The sequence below is a fragment of the Oryzias latipes genome, chromosome 16 (genome assembly GCF_053564925.1).
Source record: "Oryzias latipes strain Hd-rR chromosome 16, Olatipes_Hd-rR_3.1".
NCBI classification, from domain to species: domain Eukaryota; kingdom Metazoa; phylum Chordata; class Actinopteri; order Beloniformes; family Adrianichthyidae; genus Oryzias; species Oryzias latipes.
Window position 1 is genome coordinate 27,731,063 of NC_136252.1, and position 26,000 is coordinate 27,757,062.

Below are 26,000 nucleotides of genomic sequence, written 5' to 3' on the forward strand. Positions count from 1 at the left end.
TTTCAGTGTAGCATGTTTGCATTGTTCACATTCTCCTCATTGACCCTCTGAAACCACAGCTGCTCACAGCTTTAATAGAATCCAAGGGAATGCTATGCTCACGAACATGGAAAGATAATGGACATGAACATGAAATCTGAGGCCAAAGTGAAAGGACAAAGGATTTTAGAGTGTTTTCCAAGGCTTAATGGCCAATGTTAATTATTGTTGTATTGTTTTATTTTTTAGGGAGAGGGTTTTTCTTGTTTCATGTTAAAATAAGACTCCAAAAGTTTTTTATTTTTGATATTTAAATCCCACTCCGATCATCTTTTGTTCTATTGCATTGTTCTCAGTGGTCTTTAAAATTTGATGATGCCATTTTATCCAAAAAAAAAAAAAGAAAACTTTAACTTTCAAGAATAGTTCATTAAAAATTGGAGCAGAGCAAGTCTCCCCTTATTTCCCATCATCCCTTTGTTTACACTCTCTCCTGCTAGCTTACAGCCCCTCACAAAAATGGCGAGCAATATTGAAGTTATCCAGCTGTACAGAACAAAGAAAACAAAGACGTTAATGGATCCAGTTGTCTGCAAGTGGATGCATCAGAATGGAACGGAGCAGTGAGCTTAAGACGTGTCGATTGTAGCTTCAACGTCACAACTGCATGCCTTTTTCAAACTGCATTTTTAATCCATCTGCTCCTGATTCACAAGGATTGGACTAAAGAAATACTTTAAAATGCAATGTTATGTCCTCCATGATGACAAAATTGCTACTAGAACATGTCAAAATTCCAAAAACTCCACTTTCATTGAAGTGGGTCTTTACCAACTTTCATCAGTTGTGGATTTTCAGCTCAATGGTTCAGAAGAAAAAACAAAACACCAACGTAGATGTGAAAATAAATTAAAATAACCAAGGGAATAAAAGAAAACAAAAAAGAGAAGTGAAAAAATATGGCCTTTACTAACAACACACTCTGCTGTTTTTTTCTCAACTGTGGAGGTTTTATAATTGCTTCCATGCACTTAGGAGTCACCAATGTTCATTTAAGAGCACCACTGGTGATTCTATTTTTTTCTTGAAGGGGGTGGCGATGGAACAGAGGCTGGATTAGAGGATGGGGTACAGATGTCCACCTATGGAACTTCATAAATATCCTCGAGAGGCAGACCTCTTTTTTTCAATTTCATCCACGCTTTGACCCACTCATCTCCTGCCAGCACTGCAGAAGCTGTTTAATATGATTAAGGTGTTCCCAGACAGATTTGGTAAGCAAGGCAATATGTCTACCAACATATTGCCACAACCTACCCCCCACCCTCCCGCTCTCAGAGTAAATAACCCAAGTGTCAGCCGTTGACCTGACAGAAAATTGCCTTATTGATCCCCACAGCGATTTTCAAGCATGGCCTTTTCTTTGCAGCAGCCAAACTGGAGTTTTGTCAGAGGTGAACTGTTCTGGAGTAAGCCCTCGCATTTTTGAGTGAGTGGGAAACCATCCACACCTGTCTTTTGTGCAGCCTCAATGGTGGTTTGATAGTTAAACGATCCTGTGCAATCACAAACACTTACAAAATGTCCTAATTGAAATCAAAATGAGAACCAAGCTTGTGCAGCTGAGAACACGAAATATTACAAATGCATACGTCTAATAATTTTTAAAAGAAAAGTCTTCCATCCACATTTGTATTTTATAAATGAGCAAAATAACAGTGTTTTACAGTCAGAAATAAATTTGGCTTTACATCCCCTTCTTTTTGGTATGCACATTTTTTAAACGGTTTTAAATCTGGAAAGTAAGATTATGAATCTTGACTCACTTATGAGTCAAGATTCCTTTTTGAAAGACTTTGGCAAAAAGATTTGGAGTACCGGTACTGGTTTATACAGTTATGCAAACACACTGCAAAGATTAAAAAAAAAACACTTAACCCACATAAACTCAAAGTTCTCCAAGATCTTTTCCGAGGAAAATTGTGTTTTTGATGGTTTTAACAGCTTTTAACAGCATTTTCTCAAGGAGGATATATATTAAGAAAATTCAGCTCAACATTGCACTTCTGAGTATTTCTTTATTAAAAATAATCTTTGTGAATCAGGATCACACACAAAAAAGGCAGTTTGAAAACGCTTGTAGTTGTGGCCCATCCAAAGGTACACGACTGGATCCATGTACGTCTATGGTTCCCATAGAACTGTTGACTCTGACTGACTCGGTCCAATCACCGCAGTCTGACGTTGTCTGGCTCAACATGGCGCCAACAACATCGTGAAAAAATGGTGACTGAACCAACTTCATTTTGTTGGACCCTGACTTGGTCCAGTTCTTATATGGTTTATAGGCTTAATGGCTGAAACACAACCAAAAAACAGCGAGCAATACCGTCGCTACTCAGCCATACAGCTTTGAGCCAGATAGCAGCTCAGATGAGGAAAATGAATGTATCCATTTGTCTGTGTGGATGCATCCAAATTTCTTCAGGCATGCAGGTGCTGAGTCACAAACCTGAGCTTTTTATCTGCTCCTGATCCATCACAATTAGAATAAAGAAATAAACAGAAGGGTTGTTTTAATATTAAACTCCTTTCGATATGTCCTACGTGCTACAAGAACAGGTTAAAACACCAGAAATTCCATTTTTATTGGAGTGGGTCTCTAAGCACGTAGGAACAGAGCATCAATGCAGCGGGTGTGTGCATCAACGTGATGGTGGTTAATAGGAAGTTTCCTTTTATTTATACTTTCCTTAAACCTAAAACTGTCAAGATGTTAGACTTAGCTTTAAGCTTTGAACATACATAGTTTGAAGGTCCTGATTGTTTCTTGTCTGCTTGAATAAATCCTTAAATTCTGCTGCTTTTGTAAAGGTCCGTTGTTTTCTATGACGCACAAATTAGTTCAACATTCACAGATTTGAAAAAGAAAGAAAATGTGCAAGAATGTCCTTCTTACAGATCAGTCAACATGATGCTGTTCTGATCTTCAGACATGATCAACTTTTACTGCCTGAAATGTGTAGCTGCTGATGGTGACAGGGATCAACACGACCTTCCAAAGGATCAATGGATCATTAGCAGCTTTCAGGAAAACAGGTTATCATATACCTAAGCAGCTCATTTCGTGGTAAGAAAATTCATGAAGCAGAGTCTGCCTTCTTAAAAAAAAGATGATTCTGGGAAATTTTAGGAAACCCCAATGGATGTTTTGATTTAAAAGTGGCCATGTTTCAGAGATTCATGACATCGTGCAAATGCTTCTTTATTTTATTTTTACTGCTTATTGACCTCACATGCAATATCATTGAGGTATGCAGAAACAAAAACAAATAGGTTTTTATGTTGCCTTCCAATCAAAATTTCAAACCAGTAAAGAACCAAGCAGGAAACCAAATGTATGTAAATTGTTGCAAATGAGTCAACCCTCCATTTCCATTTAAGTTGCATATTTCCTGCCTGAAACATATAGAAGCACAGCTTCTGAAGTCTCTCACATTGGTGAGAAGCAGTCAAAACATCTCACCTTTCTAGTCATGTCACATGTTTAACACATTACACCAGAAAATATTAGATAAGAGGGAAAAAAATCCACATTACTGAGGATTCTTCTCCCAACCCCAATCTACAAATAAAATTCAAAAAGTAAATGCAAACGCAGTGTTAACAGTTTATAATGTATTCTTTAACTTAATCTCCTCAGTTATATGTTGCCCCCAGAATGCACAGTATTGCAGAAAGAAAGCAAGACACAAAGCAAGACTTCTGGTTTTCCAAGCTGCTTTAGCACACACATCCATTTGGATCATTCATTAATCCAAACTGTTGTCTTTAAGTTGCCTAATAAAGTGCAGCAGTACTTCCTGCAAGAGGTGTTTGGAGGTGAGAAGGCACTTCGGGTGACTCGGTTGGACTGTTGAAATGGGGGTAAAAATGCAGCAGGAAATTCTTCTCCCCGATTCCTGCATCGCTTGTTTTCGTATGGAAGAGTGTTAGGCGACCTCTGATACAGCAGAACGTTAAGATGACAGTGAGACGCCACACAGGCAGGCAGCTGACACCGATATTGTTGATCTCTGCTGAGTCCACTTCCCGTTTCCTGCAGCAGACATGGGAAAACTATTGTTTCCAGCTGCTCAGGCAGCCTCTGACAGGATTCATGTGTCTCTTTGGAGTTGTTTGAAAGTCTGTGCTGGATTAGATTAGCTAGAATGATGCTCTACTCTGCTCTTAATAGTTGTGCTGCTTGCCTGGAACTGATCGTTTCTTTGTCAAGCAAGTAATGGCACTTCGCATTCAGAAATGTGATGTGATTTCATAAATTGTTTTTTTCAAACATTTCAAACATTGCGTCCCAACATAAAATATCAAAATTGTTCTTTCAAAATCCTTACTGAAGAAAAGAAAATCTGCTTCATTAGTGACCTGCAAAAATCTGAATTATTAATTGAATAAAACGCCACTGGGAACGCTTTTAAAATAGATCAAAAGATGATCGGAGTGGGACTTCTAGTACTTCACCATTAGGTGCTAAAATGTCTTAAAATGGACTTTATGAAAAAAAAAACTGACATTTGACGCAGAAAAAAGGTTTAGGTAAAGCTTTCTTAGAACTTTCATTCTTCGAAATAACAGCCCATATAAGGCTGCTTTTCTTGTAGATCTAAATTTTGGATTCACAGAAAAGAAGGGTGATCTCCAGGAGCACAGCTAAGAGCAAGAATTTTGCAAATCACAGCGATGAACTCGAACTGATACGTCCAGTATAAAAAGTGTGATCAAAGACACCTTGGTGTGGCACCGAGAGTCTTTCCAAAGCAAAGCCCTGATGTAAATGTGGGAGGGGAGTGCATGCAGCTCAGGGTGCTAGTAAATAACAGTCGTGCTGAAATTTAGTGTTGATGGCAAACCCTCTGACTAAGCACCGGAGTTACCAGGAGAGAAAGTGAAGAGATTGATGGCCAACATGGAAACGAATGAACTCAGCCACGCTCAAGGCAACTGCAAAAGGACAAGTTTGTCCAAACGTAAGGCTGGGCGATTTGGCCAAAAGATAAAACCTCAGCTTTTTTCAGACCAAATTCGATTTCCGGTTTAAATGTTTTTTTCCTGCCTACTTTAACTTTCTTTAACAAAAATTACAAGTGATAGAATATATTGAACAAAAACTATTTTTTTTACATCTCTTAGGAAATTAGCTCAAACACAATGTGCAACTAAATAGAAGCTGTAAAAATGTTTGTTAAGAATGCAGCAGGTCTTTTGTGAGCTACCACGAGCTTAAGCAAGAAGAATATTTAAAATAAATAAAAAATATTTTAAAAAAATGTACCATATTTTTTGCCTGTCAAAATATTGCATTATTTTACTAAGAAAAACCAAAGGTATCATTTAAAAAAAATACGTCGCATGCGCTTGCGTACCTCATGGAACAAGCTTTATTTTTTTGTCCTCGTCCTCGCAGAACAAGCTCGCCTTTGGTGGATCACGCCTTGCGAGAAAGAGGCGGGTAAGCCTTACTCCGAACAACAGAGGCCCAGGAAATCAAAGTACTGGGAAAATAAAATCCCAATTTTTCCAAAAATAAACCTAAAATAACAAATTCAAATAATTGATCACATCGATTAATCACCCACCCCCTATCCAGATGACAGCCACTCTCTTTTGGTCAGTGCACTTCTAGGTTATTCCAGCCCTTTTGACATTTACATTCTACGTCCACTATTTTTTAAACAAATCAATAAAAATAAATTATAAATAGCCCTTTTTTTTCACTTTCAGCATGAATCTGACCTTGGCAGATAATCTGTAGCCTTGCATTAAGCAGGTCTCTGGGAATGTGTCTGAATTCATTTGTACCCCCTGCAGGATATGGGAATGCTGCATGAACACTTGACCTTTTCCCCATGCACTCTAATTACATGGAGAACATGTCACACTAGATTAAGTGAGCTTCTGCTCAAGAAGACTGCAATGCATGGCTCGTGTTACACTGATGCCTGGAGTGTACAGGAAATGGAATATAGTCGGGGGGGAAAAATGTCTGCATGTAAAGTTAGCTCCTTAGTGAGAGCATTTGCTTGGATCGGTTCTTAATCCAGAGTGGCTTTGTCTGCATTTCACCATCCAACTGTGTGGGAGTCATTTTGCCTATTAATCAGCAGCCGGCACCCCATGCAGCAGCTTTCTGCGTGTTGAAACAGGTAGACAGCAGGAGGTTACATTTATGAAACGGGCTGTGAGAATGCTACTGTACAGAAACCCCTTTGGCTGCGTCGCTGGACCCAGAGTACAGAGAGAAAGACGTTGCCATGAGCAACCAGCACAAAGTGATGATGATGGTACTTTTCTTTCGCTTGGGTTCTCTCTTTCATAGTATGTGAGAGGTTTCACAGCAAGAAGCATACTATTATAGTTGTCCAATGCAGTAAATGACTGGCGCAACTTTTGATTATTTTGTGATGGTTTCCCATGCATGTTGAATCAATACACATTTTTTTTCCATCAGAGTTTGTGACTCCAGAAATATCTCGGGGAAAATGTTAATAATCCCAGCAGCCTCCTGCTCATTAGGCCTGTAAATTGCCTTCATCATATTACACGCATCTTGCTGTGGTTTCTAAACACTAACCATCCTACCAGTGGTGATTCTACGGTGGCCCTGAAGTGCAAATCACATGAAAAACAATTCACTTGCTGCAAAAACATTTTAAAGATCACAACAATAACTTTAAGAAAAACAAAATTCCAGAAACCAAAAATGTAAAAATATTTTTGTGTCAAGTGATTTGTTGATGTGATTTGCACTTTAGGGCCACCATTTGAATTAGGCGAGAACACAGATACACATTCAACGTTGCAATGACAGGTTAGTGATCACAGTTTGAAGGAGGCACTGACTCACTTCAGTCTACTTCATCTTTTTCTTTTGTGTTAATAAACGCCTAAACACACTCTCCTTGACCTTGGCTCCTACATTACCCTTGATTACCATATGTGTCGTGGGTAGAGCCCATACGAATGCTGCAGGTTTTTGGGTTGCCCAGGCGGTGGAGGGTCGTTGACAGGAGCAGTTGTATCTCGAGATGTGTCTTGCAGTTTACCTTGAGGCTCTATGGGCCACCGCAAATGGTATCACGGAATGGAATGTACCATTGTCATGCGTGTGGTAAGTGTTTCGTGAAGTTTTTGTGAGTTTCAACACGTTGGATTGAGTAATGATGTTTTAGCAATGTTGTTGTATGGTGCCCTGACACCACACTCTAGTCATTAGTAGAGTGCACACAATTGCTTCTCACTGACCCCCATGGGAATACTGAATGCAAGGGATGTTTACGACACAAGTATTCACTACAACCCATCACCTGCAGGATGGCCATAGATAATAACGTGCATGATTATTTTCATTCTACGCGCTCACCGAGCGATCTACGACCTTGATATTTTGTGTAGGTCACATGCGTGCCCCCTACAGATTTGTGCATTTTTCAGCCCATATCCACCCATAAGAGCAATTGTGACGCTCTGTATTTTGGAGTCATTTATTTGCATGAACATTCACGTTATGATTAGAGAAACTTTCGCTTGCCATTAGATAGGCAGGACCCAGCTACACCATACTGTGTCAGAATCATTGTAATTCCAGAGACTGACTAAATCCATGAAAGCAACTAATTAAACAGTTTTATGTAATTAGCTTCCTCTTGCTGCAGCCTGCTGCATCTCGCAGTTTAGGAGGCAGTCTGACCCTTCACAACAATGCACAGCTCCATCCTGTTATTTACCCACTGAGTTATATTACATATTTTACAAAGACAATATAATTACTCTTTTTAATCACAGCCATAACTGGAAATGCAATCTGCTTGGCGTAATCAGTAGGAATTGCCAGAATATTCTAACAGAAGCAACACTTGCCAGTGGATTCATCTGTTTCACTGTGCAGGTTGATGACAGGCAGGCAGACGTGGATGAAACTGTCAACGTAAAACAAAAACACAGCCCTTTCTACACAAGCCAGCACATGAAAGAAGAAAGTCACGGAGTCAGATTGGAAAAGACAAATGAGGAGGGAACAGAAGTGACAGAGACGCAGAGAGGGTGATGACAAAGGGATCCAAAAAAACGTGCAAGGAGGCTGCAAAAGAAATAAAGCTGGAGGAAGACACTGAAGAAGAGGCATACGACTAGAAAGCCGAAACTCCCATTAGTTCACCGTTGCCATAAATGATTAATGTGCCCACTGCACAAATGAGTTCATTGCACAGGGAGGGGTAGATGAATCTCCCAGTGTGTCCCCCAAGATAACCTCCAAAAATGGAATGGTCCCAAACAGACGTAACACAGTGTGCAACGCTCAAGTGTTAGAGATCAGCTGTAGGATGTGGTTTTATCAAAAGCTGTAAAACGTGGGGAGCACATTAGACACCCAAATGTTTTCACTGGCTCTGCTCTTCCTGCAAAGGCACAGTCATGGTAAACATGAAATTCAAACTCAGTTTACTCTGTGAAGCTACAACTGTCAGCCTGATTCCATCTAGGTATCAAACCACATGTGGTACCAAAAGAGTTCAGTAAATGAAGCTGCAATGAAACGGTTGGTGCAACTTTGCTTGCATGCATCCTCACTGTTAGTTAGAATATGGGGAATGGTATTTGATATAGGAATAAAGCTGAGCATCTAGAGCTACGTTCACACTGGCCTCTTGAACCCGCGTTCAACCAACCACTTTCAATGACAAGTCTATAGAAATGTGTTTCGGGCTTCCACATTCAAAGCCCAAGTTCACGAGTCACTGCGACTTTTCTATGACTGTTTTTGGAATTTACTGAACACGTTGAAAGTTAAACCAAGTTGAACTTTGACCAGTCAGGGACTCTGATTTGATAGTGGTGTATGGAGGGTGTCCCTTGTAATTTATGTTTAAGTGCCAACCATTTGAAGATTGATCATGGAGGAGAAATTAATAATAGCCCCACTGGAATCATTCGCCACCAAGTCTTTCATATCAGGTAGCAACAGTCCAGTGTCAACACTATATGCGCACACTATATGCTCAACATGTAATCTTGGACACGCATCACAAGCACAGTGTGAATGAGGCATAAAAGATCAGGTAGAAATCAGGAGTTTCTAAGGACGAAGGAAAAAGTTTAAAGCTACAGTCACATGACAGAAATCTGGCATCTACTTCCAAGTTTGTGATCAAGTCTGCCAAGTTCAGTTTGTTGTAATCTGTTCTGACCCAAGCATTTAATTCCTCAGATTTACTAAATCAAATAGACAACTTCATTTTCTTTCCAACCGGTAAGCAGTTAGCTCCATACTAGCTTATTTGTTTTTGTGGGGGTGGGGGGTTTGTTTGTTTTTTTACATCTAATGAGTGCAGTGGCGTGCTTGCTTCCCCTTGTTGGACCCCATTTTCCACCACTTTCTGGGTCTAAGGTGGTTTGTGGGTGCATTGTTTACACGATCAGCTGTTGTCGATAAGCAACAAAATGCTACCAGAGAAGTTACTGGAGATCACAGGGGTGACTGGGGTCTTTTTGAAGAGTTTTCAGTTCTATAAAAGAATTTTGTATGATGCCGTTGTTGCATCTGCCCTCTGCCACAGAGTGAACTGCTGGATGCACCGACAGGAACAGGAAGAGGATCAACAAACTGGTGCAGAGATCCAGCTTCAATCGGGGATGTCACCTAGAGTTTGTGATTGTGGCGGGTGAGAGGACGATGGTACAGAAACTGGAATCCAGGATGGAAAATCTTCATCAACGTCCTCTGCATGAGCAGCTCATTCAGGCAGAGATTTTAACACCTCCCTGCAGCATGGAGCCCTTCGGCAGATCTTCCTTCCTGTCAGCTATTCGACTACAACGTCTCAGACACTTGAAACTTTTTGTTATGATCTACTGTTTTTATTACAGCTATGGTAACAACATAATGTTCCCATTGCTTTATCATCCATCCATCCATCCATCTTCCTCCGCTTATCCGGGACCGGGTCGCGGGAGCAGCAGTCTAAGCAGAGATGCCCAGACTTCCCTCGCCCCAGCCACTTCCTCCAGCTCCTCTTGGGGAACCCCGAGGCGTTCCCAGGCCAGCCGAGAGACGTAGTCTCACCAGCGTGTCCTGGGTCTTCCCTGGGGCCTCCGACCGCAGCGACCGCATAACTACGGACGCCGCTCCGATCCGCCTGTCAATCTCACGCTCCGGTTGTTTTATCAATAAAGTTTTATTCTATTCTCATCCAACAGTTCACTGATAAAGTCCTGAATGGCTCTAGTATTGGGGTATAGTGTGAAGTTAAATACTCCCGGTCTGACCGTTCTGATGTACCAACCACTTGTTTGATCTGATGATCGTCCTTTGCTCCGAAAAACCTCTTCTTTCAGATTTTTTTTGCATTGCCTAATATGTAAAAGAGCAGAGGCCAGGAATAGAACTATAGACTTTCTGGTTAACAGTTAAAATTAAAGCAGAAGAAAAGCAGGGTGGGTAAATCCCATGGACCAGAGCTGGGCAGCTGTGCACCACAGTTAAAAGCATTCGCCTTCTGTTTTCTACAATAGCGTCGTCTTATAATCGATATCAGTTTAAAATGAATCACTTAGCCGTCTACCATTTGGGATGTTATTAAAGAGTGAAGCAAACAATGAACACGACTAAAAACAAATATGGGTTTAAACTCCACATGGACTTGATAATTACATTATTATGATAATACTCTGTTATCTGTACACCTTTTCTGCTACTCTTAACGATGATGCCAAAAATCCATAATTTCCTTTTGTGTGCTGTGACTTCCTCAGCACAGGAAAATGAAATCACTCTGCTCTCTGCAAGTGTTTTCAGGGGAAACACTTCTGTGGAATGAACAGTGGTTTTTGTCAGTGTTCCAACCCAACTGTCAGCTTGCTCCATTCGTGCCTGATGTGTGTTTCAGTTCCCCTTTTTTCCGCTCCGTAAGCTGCTATAGACTTGTTAACATTTTAGGTTCAGTTCTGCATTTACCACCCTAAAAACAAATTGGCCTCCTTTCAATTATGTGACTCCTGAGTATATGGCGTTGCAGTCCTGTTGGAGCTCTGAAAACATTGAGAAAAACAGCCTTAAAGACCCACTCTGATGAAAACGGTGTTAAGAACATGTTCTTGTGGCATTTTTCTGCAGGATGGTGGACATGCTTTAAGAAAATGTAGCTTAAAATTGCATTTATGAGTATTTACTTATTCTAATCATTGTAAATCAGGAGCAAATACAATTTTTTTTTTTTTTTTTAAAAAGAGTATTTGTGATGTAGAAAATTTGCTGGGCGGGCCACAAGCTCCCAATCTAATGGATCCGCTTGTAGACAAATAGATCCATGTATGTCTTTGTTTTCCCCGGCTGAGCTGACATCTGGCTCAGAAATATAGCGAGCCATTCTGTCCTAGAAAACGACACAGGTTGGTGGCTAAAAGAAAGGGGGGGGGGGGAAGGCAAAAATCATAATTAAAAGACTACTGGGATCAAAAACTGGTCTGAGTGGGTCTTTCAAGAAAGAATTTGCAACTTTGAAGGATTTAGAGAATAAGAGGTGATCGTCAAGAAATATATTTGAAGAAATGGGCAGCACAAGCTTTATGTACATTTTCCTTTTTTTCTCTCCACTCCTTGAACCCCAGCTGGGAAAAGGATTGATGACACACGGCTGAAAGAAATACTGCAGATGAGTTTTCTATTGTAGGCAAATGTTTTTGCTTGGGGAAAAAACTGCTCAGAGGGCATTGTGTGCGTCTTCAGAGGGTGGCATCCATTTCCAACTACACATAATAGCATTAACTTGCCTCAAAAGTCGAGATGCATCTCAGGATTGTTTTTGTGTCAAAACAACAGAAAGCGAAGGCATACTTTATGCTTTCATGTAACCAAAAATAAACACAACAAGCAGAATCAGTAACTGACGTTGAATGGTCCTGTCGAGTTTCATTCCCTCAGTCAGCATGAAGTCACCTCTTGTAAAGCCTCAGTGGGTCTTAAAGCTCCCCAAGCAATTTGTGTTTAGAGCATCACAGACACAAATATTTAAAGCACAAACAGACACAACCGCACCGCTTTATTCCGATCCCACACTGCTGATGTTGGGAGATTTGGCTCTTTAGATACGGGTCACTGGAAAATTAATAGAAGGCCCCTTTTTCACTTGAACTACAAATGTCTCAAGAACACATACAGACAGTCTGTTTTTCATTTCAGAACTTAAAAAAAAAAGACCAGATATTCCAGAATAAAAGCCTTCACACAGATGCTTTACATTTCATGTTGGCACAAGGATTCATTTATTGTACTGACAACTGTGGCAATAACTTTCAGAGAAAACGGTCAAACATCTGTTAGTCCTTAATGAACACTCAACGCACATGACAGCATAAAAGTCACGCTGCAGCATAGCCAAGAAAAAAAAAACTCAGCGAGTTTGAAGTTTGACCTGTTGTACTTCCCTTATGTTAGATCAGGATGTACAGAGTCTGACTGAAACACAGATGTTTCTCTGTATCACAAAGCAGTAAACAATCAACTCATCTCTTTTATAATTCTCATCTATACCAGTTTATATCTGCATTTAGGAAAAAAACTGGAGGAAGCCCTGCAGTCAAACTGTTGCTCAACTACTGCAAAGCCACAAGCTGCTCTTTAGCTGACACTTTGACACGTTTACAATAAACAGTAGTACATTTCTTTCTTTTTTTTTAATGAGTACTTTCTTTTTGCCAGTAGAGTAAGTGGCATTACAAGTGTGACAATTACTGAGAATGTAACATATCTGAATATTTTAATCTGTTAAAAATTTACTTTCCATGTTTGTTATCACTCGAAAAATTCAAAGTCCAAACCTCACAGATTAGCTAGTGACCTGTATTGGTTGATTTTCGGATTGACCGGTTCAGAGCAGTGAACTGTTGCTGATTCATTGAGGATTTTGAATGTTTTCAGGTCAGAAGAAATGTCAGAAGTGCAGCAAAAAAAGGATATTTTTTTCTGTTTAGACTGTAATTCATCATAAAACTAAGACAATGATGTGGTTTGTCTCCAGCAAACATTTATCCAGTGGAGAGAAGCCAAATATTCTCAACGCGAGAGAAACAACAACCACAACATGAATGTAAGACAACAAACCCCAAACACTTAAAACAGCATGCCTTGCTGAGCATGCCTAGCTTATAAAAAAAGAAAAAAAAGACTCAGCCAACTATAACAAAAAGACAAAGCGGCTTTAATTCAGGAGCACATATAGCCAAAAGGTTCAGTCTTTCACCTGAATTGGCAGTGAAGCAAATAAAGCGGCAAGAAAGAAAACCATGGAACCAATCACCATGGTCAGTCATCCAACTTCTCCTTTTAAGGTAATGTTTTTTTTTAAGTCTAACTGATAAAATGAGATCACAGATATATTTTTTTAATCATTCATAACACACCCCCCCTTATCACTAAGAAACTAAGAACTTGTCAAAGTACCAAAAAGGTTTACAGCACGTTTGAATATTTTATGTGTGTTGATTTTTACTTCAGCTTTTTTCACCTGGTGCAAGTTTTTACATTTGCAAAAGCAATAAAACCAAGGTAAGCAAAAAATAAATAAATAAATAAATAAATAGAAAGTTTGTAGCAGTTTTCTCACATTTTGAATCTGTAGAAACTGTTGTTTGAGTTTACATAAACCACAAAGACTTTAAATTTACAAACTCCTGCAGTTCAAGAAAGAATACTGAAATGTCCAATGACACTAAAAGAAACATCTGCAGTTCTCTGATAACCGTTGACAGTCTATTCTGAAAGTGGGGTTACACCCATTTCCTGTTTTTGAACCGCAGCACATCCCCATCTGCCCTCCTCGGAGGAATAACCGAGGTGCTGACATAAAAAACCAACAAGGATTGTTCTTTCTCATCTTCCTCAAAGGTCAACTCAGCTCAGTTTGGTGGAAATTTTAGTCGACGCTTTAACCGAAATGTGAAATAAAAGTGTAAAATAATTTGCAAAAGGACTGCAGTCAAACATTTGAATATCCTCTTTACAAGAGTTTTGAACTATTTTTGGACTGTTTTAGAATTTCAATTATGCTAAACACTTTAAGGGTCCAAAGTTTCCAGCTGTTATAAAGTTTTTTCAGTTGTTTTGTATTATTCCTGTAAATTGTTTTCCATACATTTTTAATGTCTTTGTGTTAATCTTAAAAACTTATAGTTGGACAAATATTTCTTGCCAAATTACTTTGTTTACATTTCTACATTTTGTATGAATAAAAAATATTCTTACAATGTTTCTTTAGGCTTAATTTTCTGTTTTGTATGAATAAAAGTCAGTTTCGCTAAATATTTTTATTAAACATCTTAACCATTTCTCACTCAATAAATGTGATTATTAGCTCACTGAAATCTTTCAAATCAGGTTTCTTTGTTTTGTTTTTTCCCCTTTTTTTCTGCAAACATGTGGATGAAAACTGCAATTATCCATCTAGCCCATCATCCAACCCTGATGGAAAAAAGAAAAATCTATATGGCTCCCTAATGAGCACAAAGCACCATTGCTGCCATTTGATTGGGGACTTAATTGCGATAATAATGAACAAATACACCCCGCTCCGGCTAAAATGGTCATGTAAGCATGCTGCTAATTAATGGCAATTTGCCTGCTGATGCCAAATCAAGGAGAAAAATCCCGAGGGGGAAACGCCATTTCCTCTAAGCCCAAAGAAAACCAGCCGCCACCGAGTCGACCGAAAAACCGTCTGATACGCTTTCCATACAAAACCGCAGCTCCTAATGAAAACCTGATCTGCCTTGGTAAAAGCCTCGACATGAAAAGCTGTCTATGGGGATCCGCCTAGATTGTAGGTCAAAAGGCTCATCAGCGCTTTTCAGCCATTTTGAAAGCGAGCCGAAACCGTGTCACAAAACAATAAAAAATGAAGACGGGCCAATCAGCTGCGACACAAGCCGGCAGCTCTGCCTCTCTGGAGATGGTTGGCTGGAAAGATGATTGGGGCCACACAATGCCAAGCATCAGGGAGGAAAATAGAGAAACAAATATCATCCGAGACGAGCCGATATGAATAAGAACAAAAGAAAAAGAAAAAGTATTAACAAAAGTTGAGGGGAGGAGCTGAACAGGGTCGGGTCAGGGCAGGTCCCCCAGCCTTTTCTAATATAAGTTTTATTCTCCTGTAAGCACAGCCACGCATGTTGTTTCTGACCAATTAGGCAAGCATAAAGGCAGGCATGTAGAGCTCAGCAAGGGGCTGAAAACGTCTGCTGGTTGGATCTAGGCCACTCTTTCCTTTTTCTGTTTTCTGTTTTTTGAATCCACATGAGCGGCAAAGCCAAACAGAAAAGGTGGAGGGGGTAACAGTGGTCTGGAAAATTCCATGCAGCAGACAAGAGTTGAAGAGTGTTCAGGAAAAAGAAGGCCATCTGTAGACACTTTAATGTCTGTCCTAAAAAAGAAAAAAAAAATGTCTGGGGGATGGTAAAAAAATAGATCCACAGCAGATTTGCATTTTTGTGGGTTTACTGACAGACTGTTAGAGAGAAAAACATGAGAGTTCTCCACACGCAAAAAAAAAAGATCAGTGACAAGCAGTTTTATTTGTTCAGATATTATTGGATGACATCTTTGTCTCCAGAAAGTCTGAACATTTTTTTTTTAAATTTGTCTAAAATGTGTCTTTGCAGGGAATCTCATGTCACTGGAAGGAGAAAGTCACGCATATGACCACTAAAAAAATATTCAAGAAAGCAAGATTTTACTTCAAGGACTTTTTCAAGTGGCTGTCGCACAATTTATAAATCAGAAGAAAAAATTTGACAGGCTTGTGAAAGTGAGCATGCCGGAGCAACAAGAGGAGGAAGTTGCACTAAAAATTCACTGTAATCACAGGCTGTCAGATGACGGTTATTAAGACACATGCACACAATGACACTTTATTCAGCTCTGCTGGAGATCTCAGGATAGACTGGCCTCACTGCAGCATCCCAACAATAAAGGATGTTTACTGGATGAAGAGAGTGACAGTGGATGAAGGGTTTAGGAGCCAGGAGAATGAAACGGGAGTAAAACAGAAATCACCACACTTGCTGCTTTGTTTGAGCAGGGGTCAAAAAAAAAAAAAGGGATTTGGGACATTGGCCTCTGTTTTTACTGGCAGCTGATGCAATACCTGCAGGCTATAGTAAACATGGGCTCCTGAACTGCAGACAAACACACTTTCGTATATAAAGACCCACTCAAATCATCTTTTAAGCCTTTTTAAAAGTGTTCCCTGTGGTCTTCATTAGGATTATACTGCTTTTAGCTAAATATTAAAAAAAAAAAATGAACTCGCCCCACCCTTTTCTTCCCCCGTTGCTTAGAGCTTTATTTACACGCTCTCCCACCAACTTACATCCACTCAAAAGCCAAAACTAACCTTAGCGGTGCAACATAAATGGGGAGCATTACTGGAGCTATCCAGCTTAGGAAAACAGATATCATTGAATTTTTTTTAGCTACAAGTGGATGCATCGGAATGGAGTGGAGCAGGGAGTTTGTGGCCCGCCCAGGGGATTTTCTACGTATCAAATGCCATCTTTTTCAAACCGCAATTTTTTTTTCCATTCTGCTCCTGATTCACATAAATTTGAATAACTACTCAGGAATCCAATCATTTTCTTTTTACATTAAAAAAAACGCCACAAGAACATGTTAATAAACACTTTTCTTAGTGGGTCTTTAAGGCAAAACTGAATGGAAAAAAATGCCATAACTTGACTTTTGTTTAGGAAAGAAAAATTAATAAAACAATACCGGGGGGGGGGGGGGGGTCAGAGTTGTCATAGTATTGTTCTGATTTAGGAGAGGTTTAGGATGTATACCGAGGGGAAGTTAGGATTTTTAAACCTTTTTAAACTCTGTTATGTTAATGTTATGCAAGCTTATTTCATGTAATTTGATTTTCATAATTTATTTTTTATTCATTTTATTGCATCCGCGGTCGCTTGGTGGTTGGCTATGGTCAGCATGGGACAGAGGATGAAAATTAGCTAAGGTTATATAATCCTGTGTATTTACAGAAGTTTCTCTTTTTTAAGAGCACTTCACACTGTTTTGTGTATGCATTGCCCCTTTATTAAATACATAGAATAAGAAACGTCTGCAAAGTGTTGAAAAGGCCACAGAGACAGGAAAACACCAAACAGGCATTTCCATTGGCTTCCATTAAAGGTGGACGGCTTAAAAACATGGATAAAAATCCTTACCAACTACATATACCTTAAACACATCTAAATCTGTACTTTAGGAGCAGGCAATGATAATAGGATGAAAGTTTGAAATGACTGTGTGAAAGTATTGACCTCAATATATACATTAAAAAAAAAAAAAACCTGGAGAGTTCTGCTCATTAAAAATGGAATAACCTGATTTCTGAAAATGGTGTGGGGGGAAAAAATAAACAGTTGTGAAAAAGAGTTTCTTCATTTCAAAGCCTAAGACTGTAGAAGAACACAGTATTTAAAGTTTTTTTTTTTAAAGGTTTTAAAGTAGCTGAACAATGCGTCACAATAATGTTTATTGAACAAGTCAAAACAATCCATGTTGATCCTGTGCAGATATTGATCCATATTTCACTGATGGTTTTGAGAGCTGGTCAGTCTGCACGGATGTTAGCTTTATAAATCTCCCTATGCCTATGTCAGAACAGGAAACTGCAGTCACAGTACATTAGAAAGCCTTTGGATTTGTAACATTTAGCTTCTTTTCCATTTAAAGCTAAGAAAATTTGGCACTTCAGGCGCAATAGCTTTAGACTCTAGAGTCCAAAGGCCTCCTCCATCCAACACCGCTCTCACCGTTTCTGTGCAAAGTCACATCATTAAAAAGTCAGAACACAGCAAGAGACATTGCTGCAAAGATTTAACAATAAAACATCCCATCAGCATGCAATCTTTTAGGCGAGATGACAGCAGGGACTAAATAAGATTATAATTGCACGTAATCAAGCATGAGATCAGGGCAGACAGCATCATTTCAAAGTCGGCTTAAAAGCATGCCCTCGCCTGACCAGCAGCCTTGAATACCAGCTTCCTGCTGTCATAAAACACTTTGAGGAACACAATCATTAGCCTCAGAACAAAGCAGCTTCTAATACATGACGGAAATAGATCGACTATTGATGTACAAGAGCACAATCTTAAAGTGTTAGTCACCTAAAATCCATCATCATGACCGTGTTTGAACATGGTGTAATCTAAAACGTGCTTAATTAAAAACAATTAAAATGGTTTGAGGAGGAAAAACTAACTCATCTGCTGGGCTTTTGTTTAATTTGTAATAATGACCCCTGTAGAGGCTGCACGCTGGCGCAGTGGTTAGCACTCTTGCCTCACAGCAAGAAGGCCCCCGGTTCAAGTCCTGAAACAGAACATCAACACCTTTCTGTGTGGAGTTTGCATGTTCTCCCTGGGCATGCGTGGGTTCTCTCCGGGGTCTCCGGCTCCCTCCCACTGTCCAAAAAACATGCTCCATAGGTCAATTGGAAACTCTAAATTGTCCATAGGTGTGAGTGTGTGAATGAATGGATTTGTGATTGTGGCCCTGCGACAGACTGGCGATCTGTCAAGGGTGTCCCCTGCCTTCACCTGCAAGTGGTAGGGATAGGCTCCGTGACCCCAAAAGGGATAAAACGGAAGAAGATAAATGACCTCTGTAGAGTAAAGCAAAAGTCAGTTTATCTAAAACAAACTCGCAACAAAAACAAAGATCTTGACAATTAGAAAAGTAAAAAAGAAGTAATTGCATTACATTTTGAAAAACAAAATGTAGTTTCCCCAGAACCTTAAATGCAGAAAAAACTAAATTATTTCCAGTGCTTCCAAATGTTAAAAACGAAACAAACTGGATATTGGAAAAGGTCAGTAATAAGGAATTGTATTTTTTCTTGGAATTATGACTTATGGTTTCAGGAAATTTGTTTGGATTCCTAATATTTTTTGTGCTTTTTTTAATTGCCAAGATCTTTAAGATGCTTTTGCATTTAGTGGTCATATGATCTACTCCTCAGGGCCAGCGGAGACATAGGTTCTAAATGAGTGTAAAGTCGAAAAGTAATAAAAGCACACACCAAAAACTTGTAAGAAGAACTACTTCCTAATTAAAGCTAACCTTCTAGAAATATAAATGGCCAGGAAGACAAATACTTTGCTAAAATGACAACCATGAAAATATTTTTAAAAAAAGGCAGATAAAAAAACAGAAACACCAAAAATGTCCAAACAAAACCATAAAAACCCAAATATAAAAGAATGCTGACGTAAGAAACCTGAAATCAAAGTAGGGCTTTATAGAACTCAAATTTAAGAGAGATCCATATTGCAGTTATCACTTTCCATTTTCTAAGGAAAAATATCAAGTGTTCTAATGAAAAAAAACGACGCAAAACTTTACAAACATTAAAACGATTGTACAAGTTGGTGAAAATTGAGCACATGAGACGTCCACTGCTTGTTGTGTGGCAGAGAAGCTCTGCATCAATGCCAAGCAGCACTGAGCAGCCGATGATATCCGCCTCTGCTGCCATCGACTTACACAGTAAATCAATTTCTAGCTGGCCTGGCAGCTCACTCCTTCACATAAACACACCAAAGACAGCGATGGGCTCACACTCCAAACACAAGCAGCTGACATTTGCACAGCCACGGCGGCGCACGGGAAAAACACAAACGTTCCAGCTCTTGGGGAACACCAGGGAAGAGTTCGCCTTTTCTTCACATTTTTGCTCATCTTCCCTTTCTTTCTCCCCTCTCAACAGGAGGCCATTTCCCAGAGTTTCTGAAGGTTGTTTGGCTCACCTGATTCAGAGCAGAGGCAGCAGCAGGAGGACGAGGTCGGAGGGAGGTCACGGCACCCTCCGCCAGCCGGCAGGGGCCAGTTTAATGGCTGCATTTTACTCAGAAAGTCACAAGCTCGCTGGTCATTACAGCTATTGAGGGGTTTCTGACAAAACTACAAGAACACCCTTTTCTGAGGGTGTGCGTTACTTTTGTGCGTGCGGGACGACAACAGTTCAGTCGCTTAACATCCAAACACAATTACACAATTAAATACTGCAGTCTTAGTCTCCATGCCTGCCTCAAACATTCCAACAGGATTCTCATTTGAATGGATTGTAATTGGCGGGACACGCATTTCTTTCTTCTGCATCGACTGACTGGACGAGTGTCAGAGACGCTTGAACCGGCCTGCACATCACTCACCTGCTTTGCAGGGTCACCCCATGACTGCAGTGTGAGCAGCTTGCCCCCATTAGCCTTTCATCAGCCTGAAGTTGTAACTTCTGTTAACATTGGTCCTTTGCTCGCTGTAATTCTGCAGACTAACTCAGCTGCCGGTTGCTTGTTAACTTTTAACACTTTGTTTGCACAGTGAAGCTCTGTGTAACTTAAAGACGTTGGCAGCATGTTTGCTCATGCAGTCTGGGAAGAGTTTTATTCTTCTTCCCCATTGGCTTTGACACAACTGTTTTTTTTATGTTTAGAAGTGATGGTTAGAAGCTGGGTTTTGGTTTGGTTACAGTTATAGTAAAATAAAAGCTCTCATCCATTTTTCTTTCCCCAGCCATTTCTGCCTAAAACCATCATGTAAAAAATTCCAGCTAAAATCAGTTTAAATTAATATGAAAAGATGCACAAGTTTTTCTGATGTTTTTTTTTTTTTTTAATTGACAAAGCTATTGATGCAAGCAATAAATATATGGAGAGAAAACAGCCTAAAAACATTTATGGTTCAAATCTCAGCAAAACAACAATCATAATTAAAATGGCTCAAAAGATGATGGGAATGGGTCTTTGAACAACATCTGAACTTTTACGGCCGTCGGACGACTGACGTGTTCCTTCTCGTTGCAACAGTCAAATCACATGAATGTTCTCAGAGAAGCGCTCGCTGTAATGGTTTCTGTTTGTAGATGAAACAGCACCTCTAGCTTCTGGTTAGCGGTGACTCTTTGGACTCGTGAACTGATGAGCTCAACAGAACTGCCACATCAAGACGGCACAAACCCGTCTGATCATTTGCCACCGAGCGCCTTATTAAAGTGACTGTGCTGGAGGTGTGCAGCAACTAAAATAACTCATTGATCAGATGGTGAGATTTTTTTTTTTAAGCTTCCTAATTGCACATAAGGCTTTAAACTTAGGTTGCTATGGTGACACAGCTCTATAAGCAGAGGGCCAGCTACACGACTGTAAAAATCCAGAGCTGGCGCCTGAAATTGCCTGACTTCTTGGTACGGGCCCCTGGTGGGCTCAGAAAACTGTCAACATTCCAAACTGTAGCCGTCACCTGTCGCATTCATCTTCAAGCTTTTGACCAGCAGAGCACACACAGAACAAAATGAGCCTTTCACAGCTCCACTGGAGGAGGCTGTGCATGAAGAAAATGCAGTGCTCAGCTGTCGGCTCCATCTCCTCCCTGCATTACCTTTGCTCCCTTCAAATGCATCGGGTGTTCGAGGCCACATCAGAGCCCTTCAATGTCCCTGAGCGGCGACAAGCGTTTGATTGCACCAGCATATCTGTTAAACATTTATCAGACAAAGGAGGATGCCAATCTGGGGCGTTTGCAGCTCCAGCTCTTTAAAGAACACTCCTCATTTGATGCATGCGATGTGCAGCCAAGAAGAGAGATCTGGAGAGTCAGCCCTCCAAGCAGCACAGCTCCCATCGTTCACTGATGTCCTCTTTGCTCTGCAATTGATGCTGTCCCCTTCTACACCACTCCAACTTGTAGCCTTAAAAACATCACCAAAAGAAGGGGGAAAAAAGTTCAAGAGAAAACACACACTTCTTGGCTCCAAGCATGCATTATTGTGGTGCAGTTCCCTCCATCCAACCTCATATGCCAAAGCCATTGAGGCAGCAGCAGAGGCAAGCAGGCGACACAGACGGCAGCAACATCACAGGATTACAAATGGGAGGCTGAAAGGAAAATTACTTTAATTTTTATCCCACTGTGGACTTTGGCAGAGAAGGATTTAAGCAGGAGGAGTTTCTGGAAAAGGTATCCAGCGCCTAGGCAACTCTGGCACCATTTGCTGGTATCTCAAGGGCTGCTTTTTAACATTTGTTATTTGTGATCGGGCAGTCATTGTCCTCTGGTTCACCCTGTCTTGGCAGTGGATGCACACACAGAGGGAGACGGTGGGTAGTCTACTTTCCTGTTTTTGGCATTTGAGGAAAAACTATGCCCATTCACAGCTTCGGCATTGAGGCCCTCAATGGACCAGACCCTATTTGTTGGCTTTGGGGGGGGGGGGGGGGTCCTTCGGTCTGCATTCCAGTGAAAGAAAACCGCCTGTTTTTACAGAGCTGCTTTAGCGTCTGAAAACACCGGCTGCAGTACAAAGGAGGGAAAAACGGACAGAAATACTCCACACCGTATATTTTTCTGGGTATAAGTTGCTTTTTTTTTGCGTAGCTATGGGGGTGCGACTTGTATGTCACTTTTAAAAAATAAATATAATATATTAATAAATATATTCGTCGTTTTCCCCACTAACAAAGGATTGCCCGCTAGGGAGAACTGTAGATGTGTGCATCAGTATTTACAGACATCAACGCAGAAACAAACATGGAGGAGAATCTCACCGTTCCCCTGAACTTTGATATTTTTCTTGTTTGCATCGAAACTTTATTGTTCTTATTTTCTTCCTTGAACTAATGCGGGACAGCAAGTCATTAAACTGGGTTACAGAGAGACAGAAGTGCCGCTGAAAGTGTCATCATTCCAACACAGCTGCTGCAGTAGAAGATAAACCTCACTTAGAAGAAAAAAATAAAAAAATAAAAAAAGAATGATCTCATGAACCCAGACATACAGATGTGTTTACTGATGGTTTTGTATAGCCCTTCAAAGTAAAGAAATTGGATCTTTCAACATCATCTGTGTCTTTCGTGCATTGTAACTAATACCGTCAATGCTTCCATGTAGCAATGAGACTAAACACACACGCCAGGCTTCATGAATTTGTTCAGTAGCCTTGCGCTTTCCTCCCAAAAGTGTGACTTATACTCCATTGCGACTTAAGTACAAGATTGTTTTCTTATTATGCTTTTTTTTTTTTTTTTGCTGCGACTTATACGGAGCGACCTATAGTCTAAAAAAATACAGTATATCAGCCCCACTGAAAGTCAATGGTGGAAACATTGGTAAATAGTTTCAGCAGAAGCGCCAACATAAAGGATGATGGGAAAACAGCAGCAAAGAAGCAGGACACACAGAAAGGACTGGGTGAGCATTTGCATTACTTATGATGCATCAGAAATAGGCTAAGAAAGTAGAGTGGGAAAAAAATTTCAACCAGATTTTGCATAGCTCAACTGAAAAAACTAAGCGAGCAAAGTCCCGCTGAGATTCATGGAAAGAGCATCAAGCAGACGAACCATGAGTCAGTGCAGCTCAGGGCACAAGGGGGCAAATGACCCCACGTCCTTTGACACCTCAGTCACTGTGCAGCGCATCACCTTTGGGTACGAGGCGTGTGGAGCAGCGCGACAGGATGACACCAGGCTGGAAGTGAGACTGACAACAGGACTTATCCGTGTCACACGCCGTGGCTGAAACCCATCTGCAACAGACCTGCCAGCTACTGGCCTTATCGCACTTCCAACCCACCCCCCACATCCACTTCTCGCTGCCTGATTTGCCTTGAGTGGGTACAGATGTGTGATCCACAAACTCTCCCACTCCAGAGCTCTTATTGGTGCCACGGGGCTCAATAAAAGCTTGCACGCTGCAGCTTGGAGAGCTGATGCAGCCAGAGAGCCTGAGAATGCAGTCCTATCTGCAGGCAGCAGAGTGAGGAAGACTGAGGTGATACAGCAACGACCGCTCTGTGGAAATTACCCCTTATCCTATTCAACAAATGTGGCCCACAAAAAAAAATAAAAACTTTTTGGGTGTTCAAGGTCAGAACCAATCATCCAGGATATTAGTCTCCCCTCTAAAGAAATTCAAGGATGACCCAACCAGCAGAAAAGTCATTCTGACAGCAACTCAGCAATTACGATTTTTCAAAATAATAAGTAATGTGGCTTTAAAGATTTTTGTTTCAGAATAAAAGCATTGTTTTTAAGTGATCATTTCCTCCCACACTGCTAAGTCCCAAACAGTCTCACCTCTTTGACTTTCTCCCTGCGCTCGTTGGTTTTGGGGTCAGCCGGCTTGCCGTTGTCCCTCCCCAGCGGGGGTTTCAGCAGACACCTGTGAAACTTCTTGAAATTAAAAGTATCCGAGACGGAGTGGGGGTCAGTGGAGGTCACTCTCTCCGATCCAGACTCCGCTTTGGACCTGGACAGGGTCAGCTCCTCCTGCGCTCTGCCTCCGTCGGTCTCCTCATGGGGCGCGGGGGGTTTGCGGATGACTTTGGGTTTGGTGCCCGCGTCTCCTTTGGCAGGAGTCAAGCCCCGCTGCTCCTGCTCCTTGGGTCTCTTTACGGTGACATCGTTCTCTGACCTTGAGCCAGCCGTGACGGGCTGGATCTCTGTCTTGGACAGAAAGAGGCGCTTTAGTCTGACAGAGTCGGGCAGAAAGAAGAGGGCTCCAAAGCACAGAGTGACCAAGCCGGAGAGGAAAATGAGAAAAACGAATTTCTGGGACAGGCGCAGACCCATGCCCGATGCCGAGACACCGGGCAACTTTCGGAAAACCATTGAAAGTTTTCTGGAGACGCTGCCTCCGCGCTGCTCGGACTCGCTCTGCTCCACTGAGCTGCTGCCTTGTGTGGAAAACAAACCCACCCCCGTGACAGTCGCGGGGAAACAAACACAGCCAGTCAGATCGGTCTTTATCGCGCTATTGAGCGGATAAACAAAGGTTAGGCCTCCCTACATTTAAAAACGAAGTCCCTCTTCTGGCGATCATCATCATCTTCATCATCAGTCAGCAGCCTGGGGCTTTAAATCTAAGCAGAGGCAGGTAAAAAAAACATCATCACGGAATTGTGTTTTTTTTATTTATTTCAGTGATAAAGTTGAGCGTTTCCATCCATGCGGATCCTCAAGAACGCGTCGCCGTACAGCGCGCAGCCTGGTGGAGCGGACAGCAGAGCATCCCTTCCCCGGAGCGCCACACCGCATCCCTGCTTCAAACACAGCCGTGCGGTTGTCTCCGCCGCGGTCGTGTGCGGCTGCTGGACGGAAGCGCGTGCATGTCCATGTCTCTGTCAACTGCCTCAGTCCGTGCGCCCCCTCCGCCTCCTCCTGACTACCGTCAACACGCCGGGCGAAACAAATCGCTGGCAGACACGAAAGACGGCGGCGTTTTTGTCCCACGCCAACTTCTCCTAAGCCCCGATGCGAAGTCGTGAAAGAAACGGAACCAACATCCGATCCCGGCAGCTCCCACCCAACAGAACGGAAGACACGCCGCCGCTGCACGGTTCCCGCCGCTGCCGCGGTGCGCACCGTCTCTGTGGCGCGGATGTCCGCCTGCGTGGAAAGCGAGAGGAGAGGGCTGGAAACGCTACATACAATGCAGGCAGGGTGAGGAAGATGAAGAGGAGGAGGGGAGGGGGGGGCGCGAAAGGGACCGCTTCCGACAATCCAGTGAGCTGGTCGGGTTGCTTGATGGATATTCACAGCAGCTTATCAAAGCGCAGAGAAGCAGTTCGCCTTCAAAGGACAAGGTCTGAGTGGTTGAGATGCCATCTGCACATCCGAGGGAAACTGCAGCCCTCCACGCGCCAAAACGCCTGAAATACTAACCTAGATAACCACCCGCACACAGCTCAACCAATCAGAACCAGGCTTTACGTCTTTGTATGGATTTACCTTATGCGCACAGCCACAGAAAACCCCTGAGGAGTCAAATTCATCCTTTGATTGTTTGCGTGAGACCTCATGATTAGCACACCTGCTCGTGCGTCTGACGTCAGCGCGTTAAAGGACAATTTACCTGTATGGCAGATTTCACCTGTGGATTCTCTTTTGAGCTCCGGAGCCAGTTGGAA

The 26,000-nt window shown here is 41.5% G+C and overlaps 1 protein-coding gene across 1 annotated transcript in view; it reads right to left on the reverse strand.

The window, feature by feature from the left end:
* The window catches only part of LOC101155716 (mannosyl-oligosaccharide 1,2-alpha-mannosidase IA), a 187,785-nt gene extending 162,065 nt beyond the window's left edge, over nucleotides 1-25,720 (reverse strand). Inside the window, exon 1 of the mRNA XM_004078309.5 lies at nucleotides 24,169-25,720. Within this exon, the coding sequence (XP_004078357.1) occupies nucleotides 24,169-24,702 (534 nt within the window). The 5' untranslated portion in view covers nucleotides 24,703-25,720. The remainder of the gene's footprint in view (nucleotides 1-24,168) is intronic.
* Between the last annotated feature and the right edge of the window lie 280 nt (nucleotides 25,721-26,000).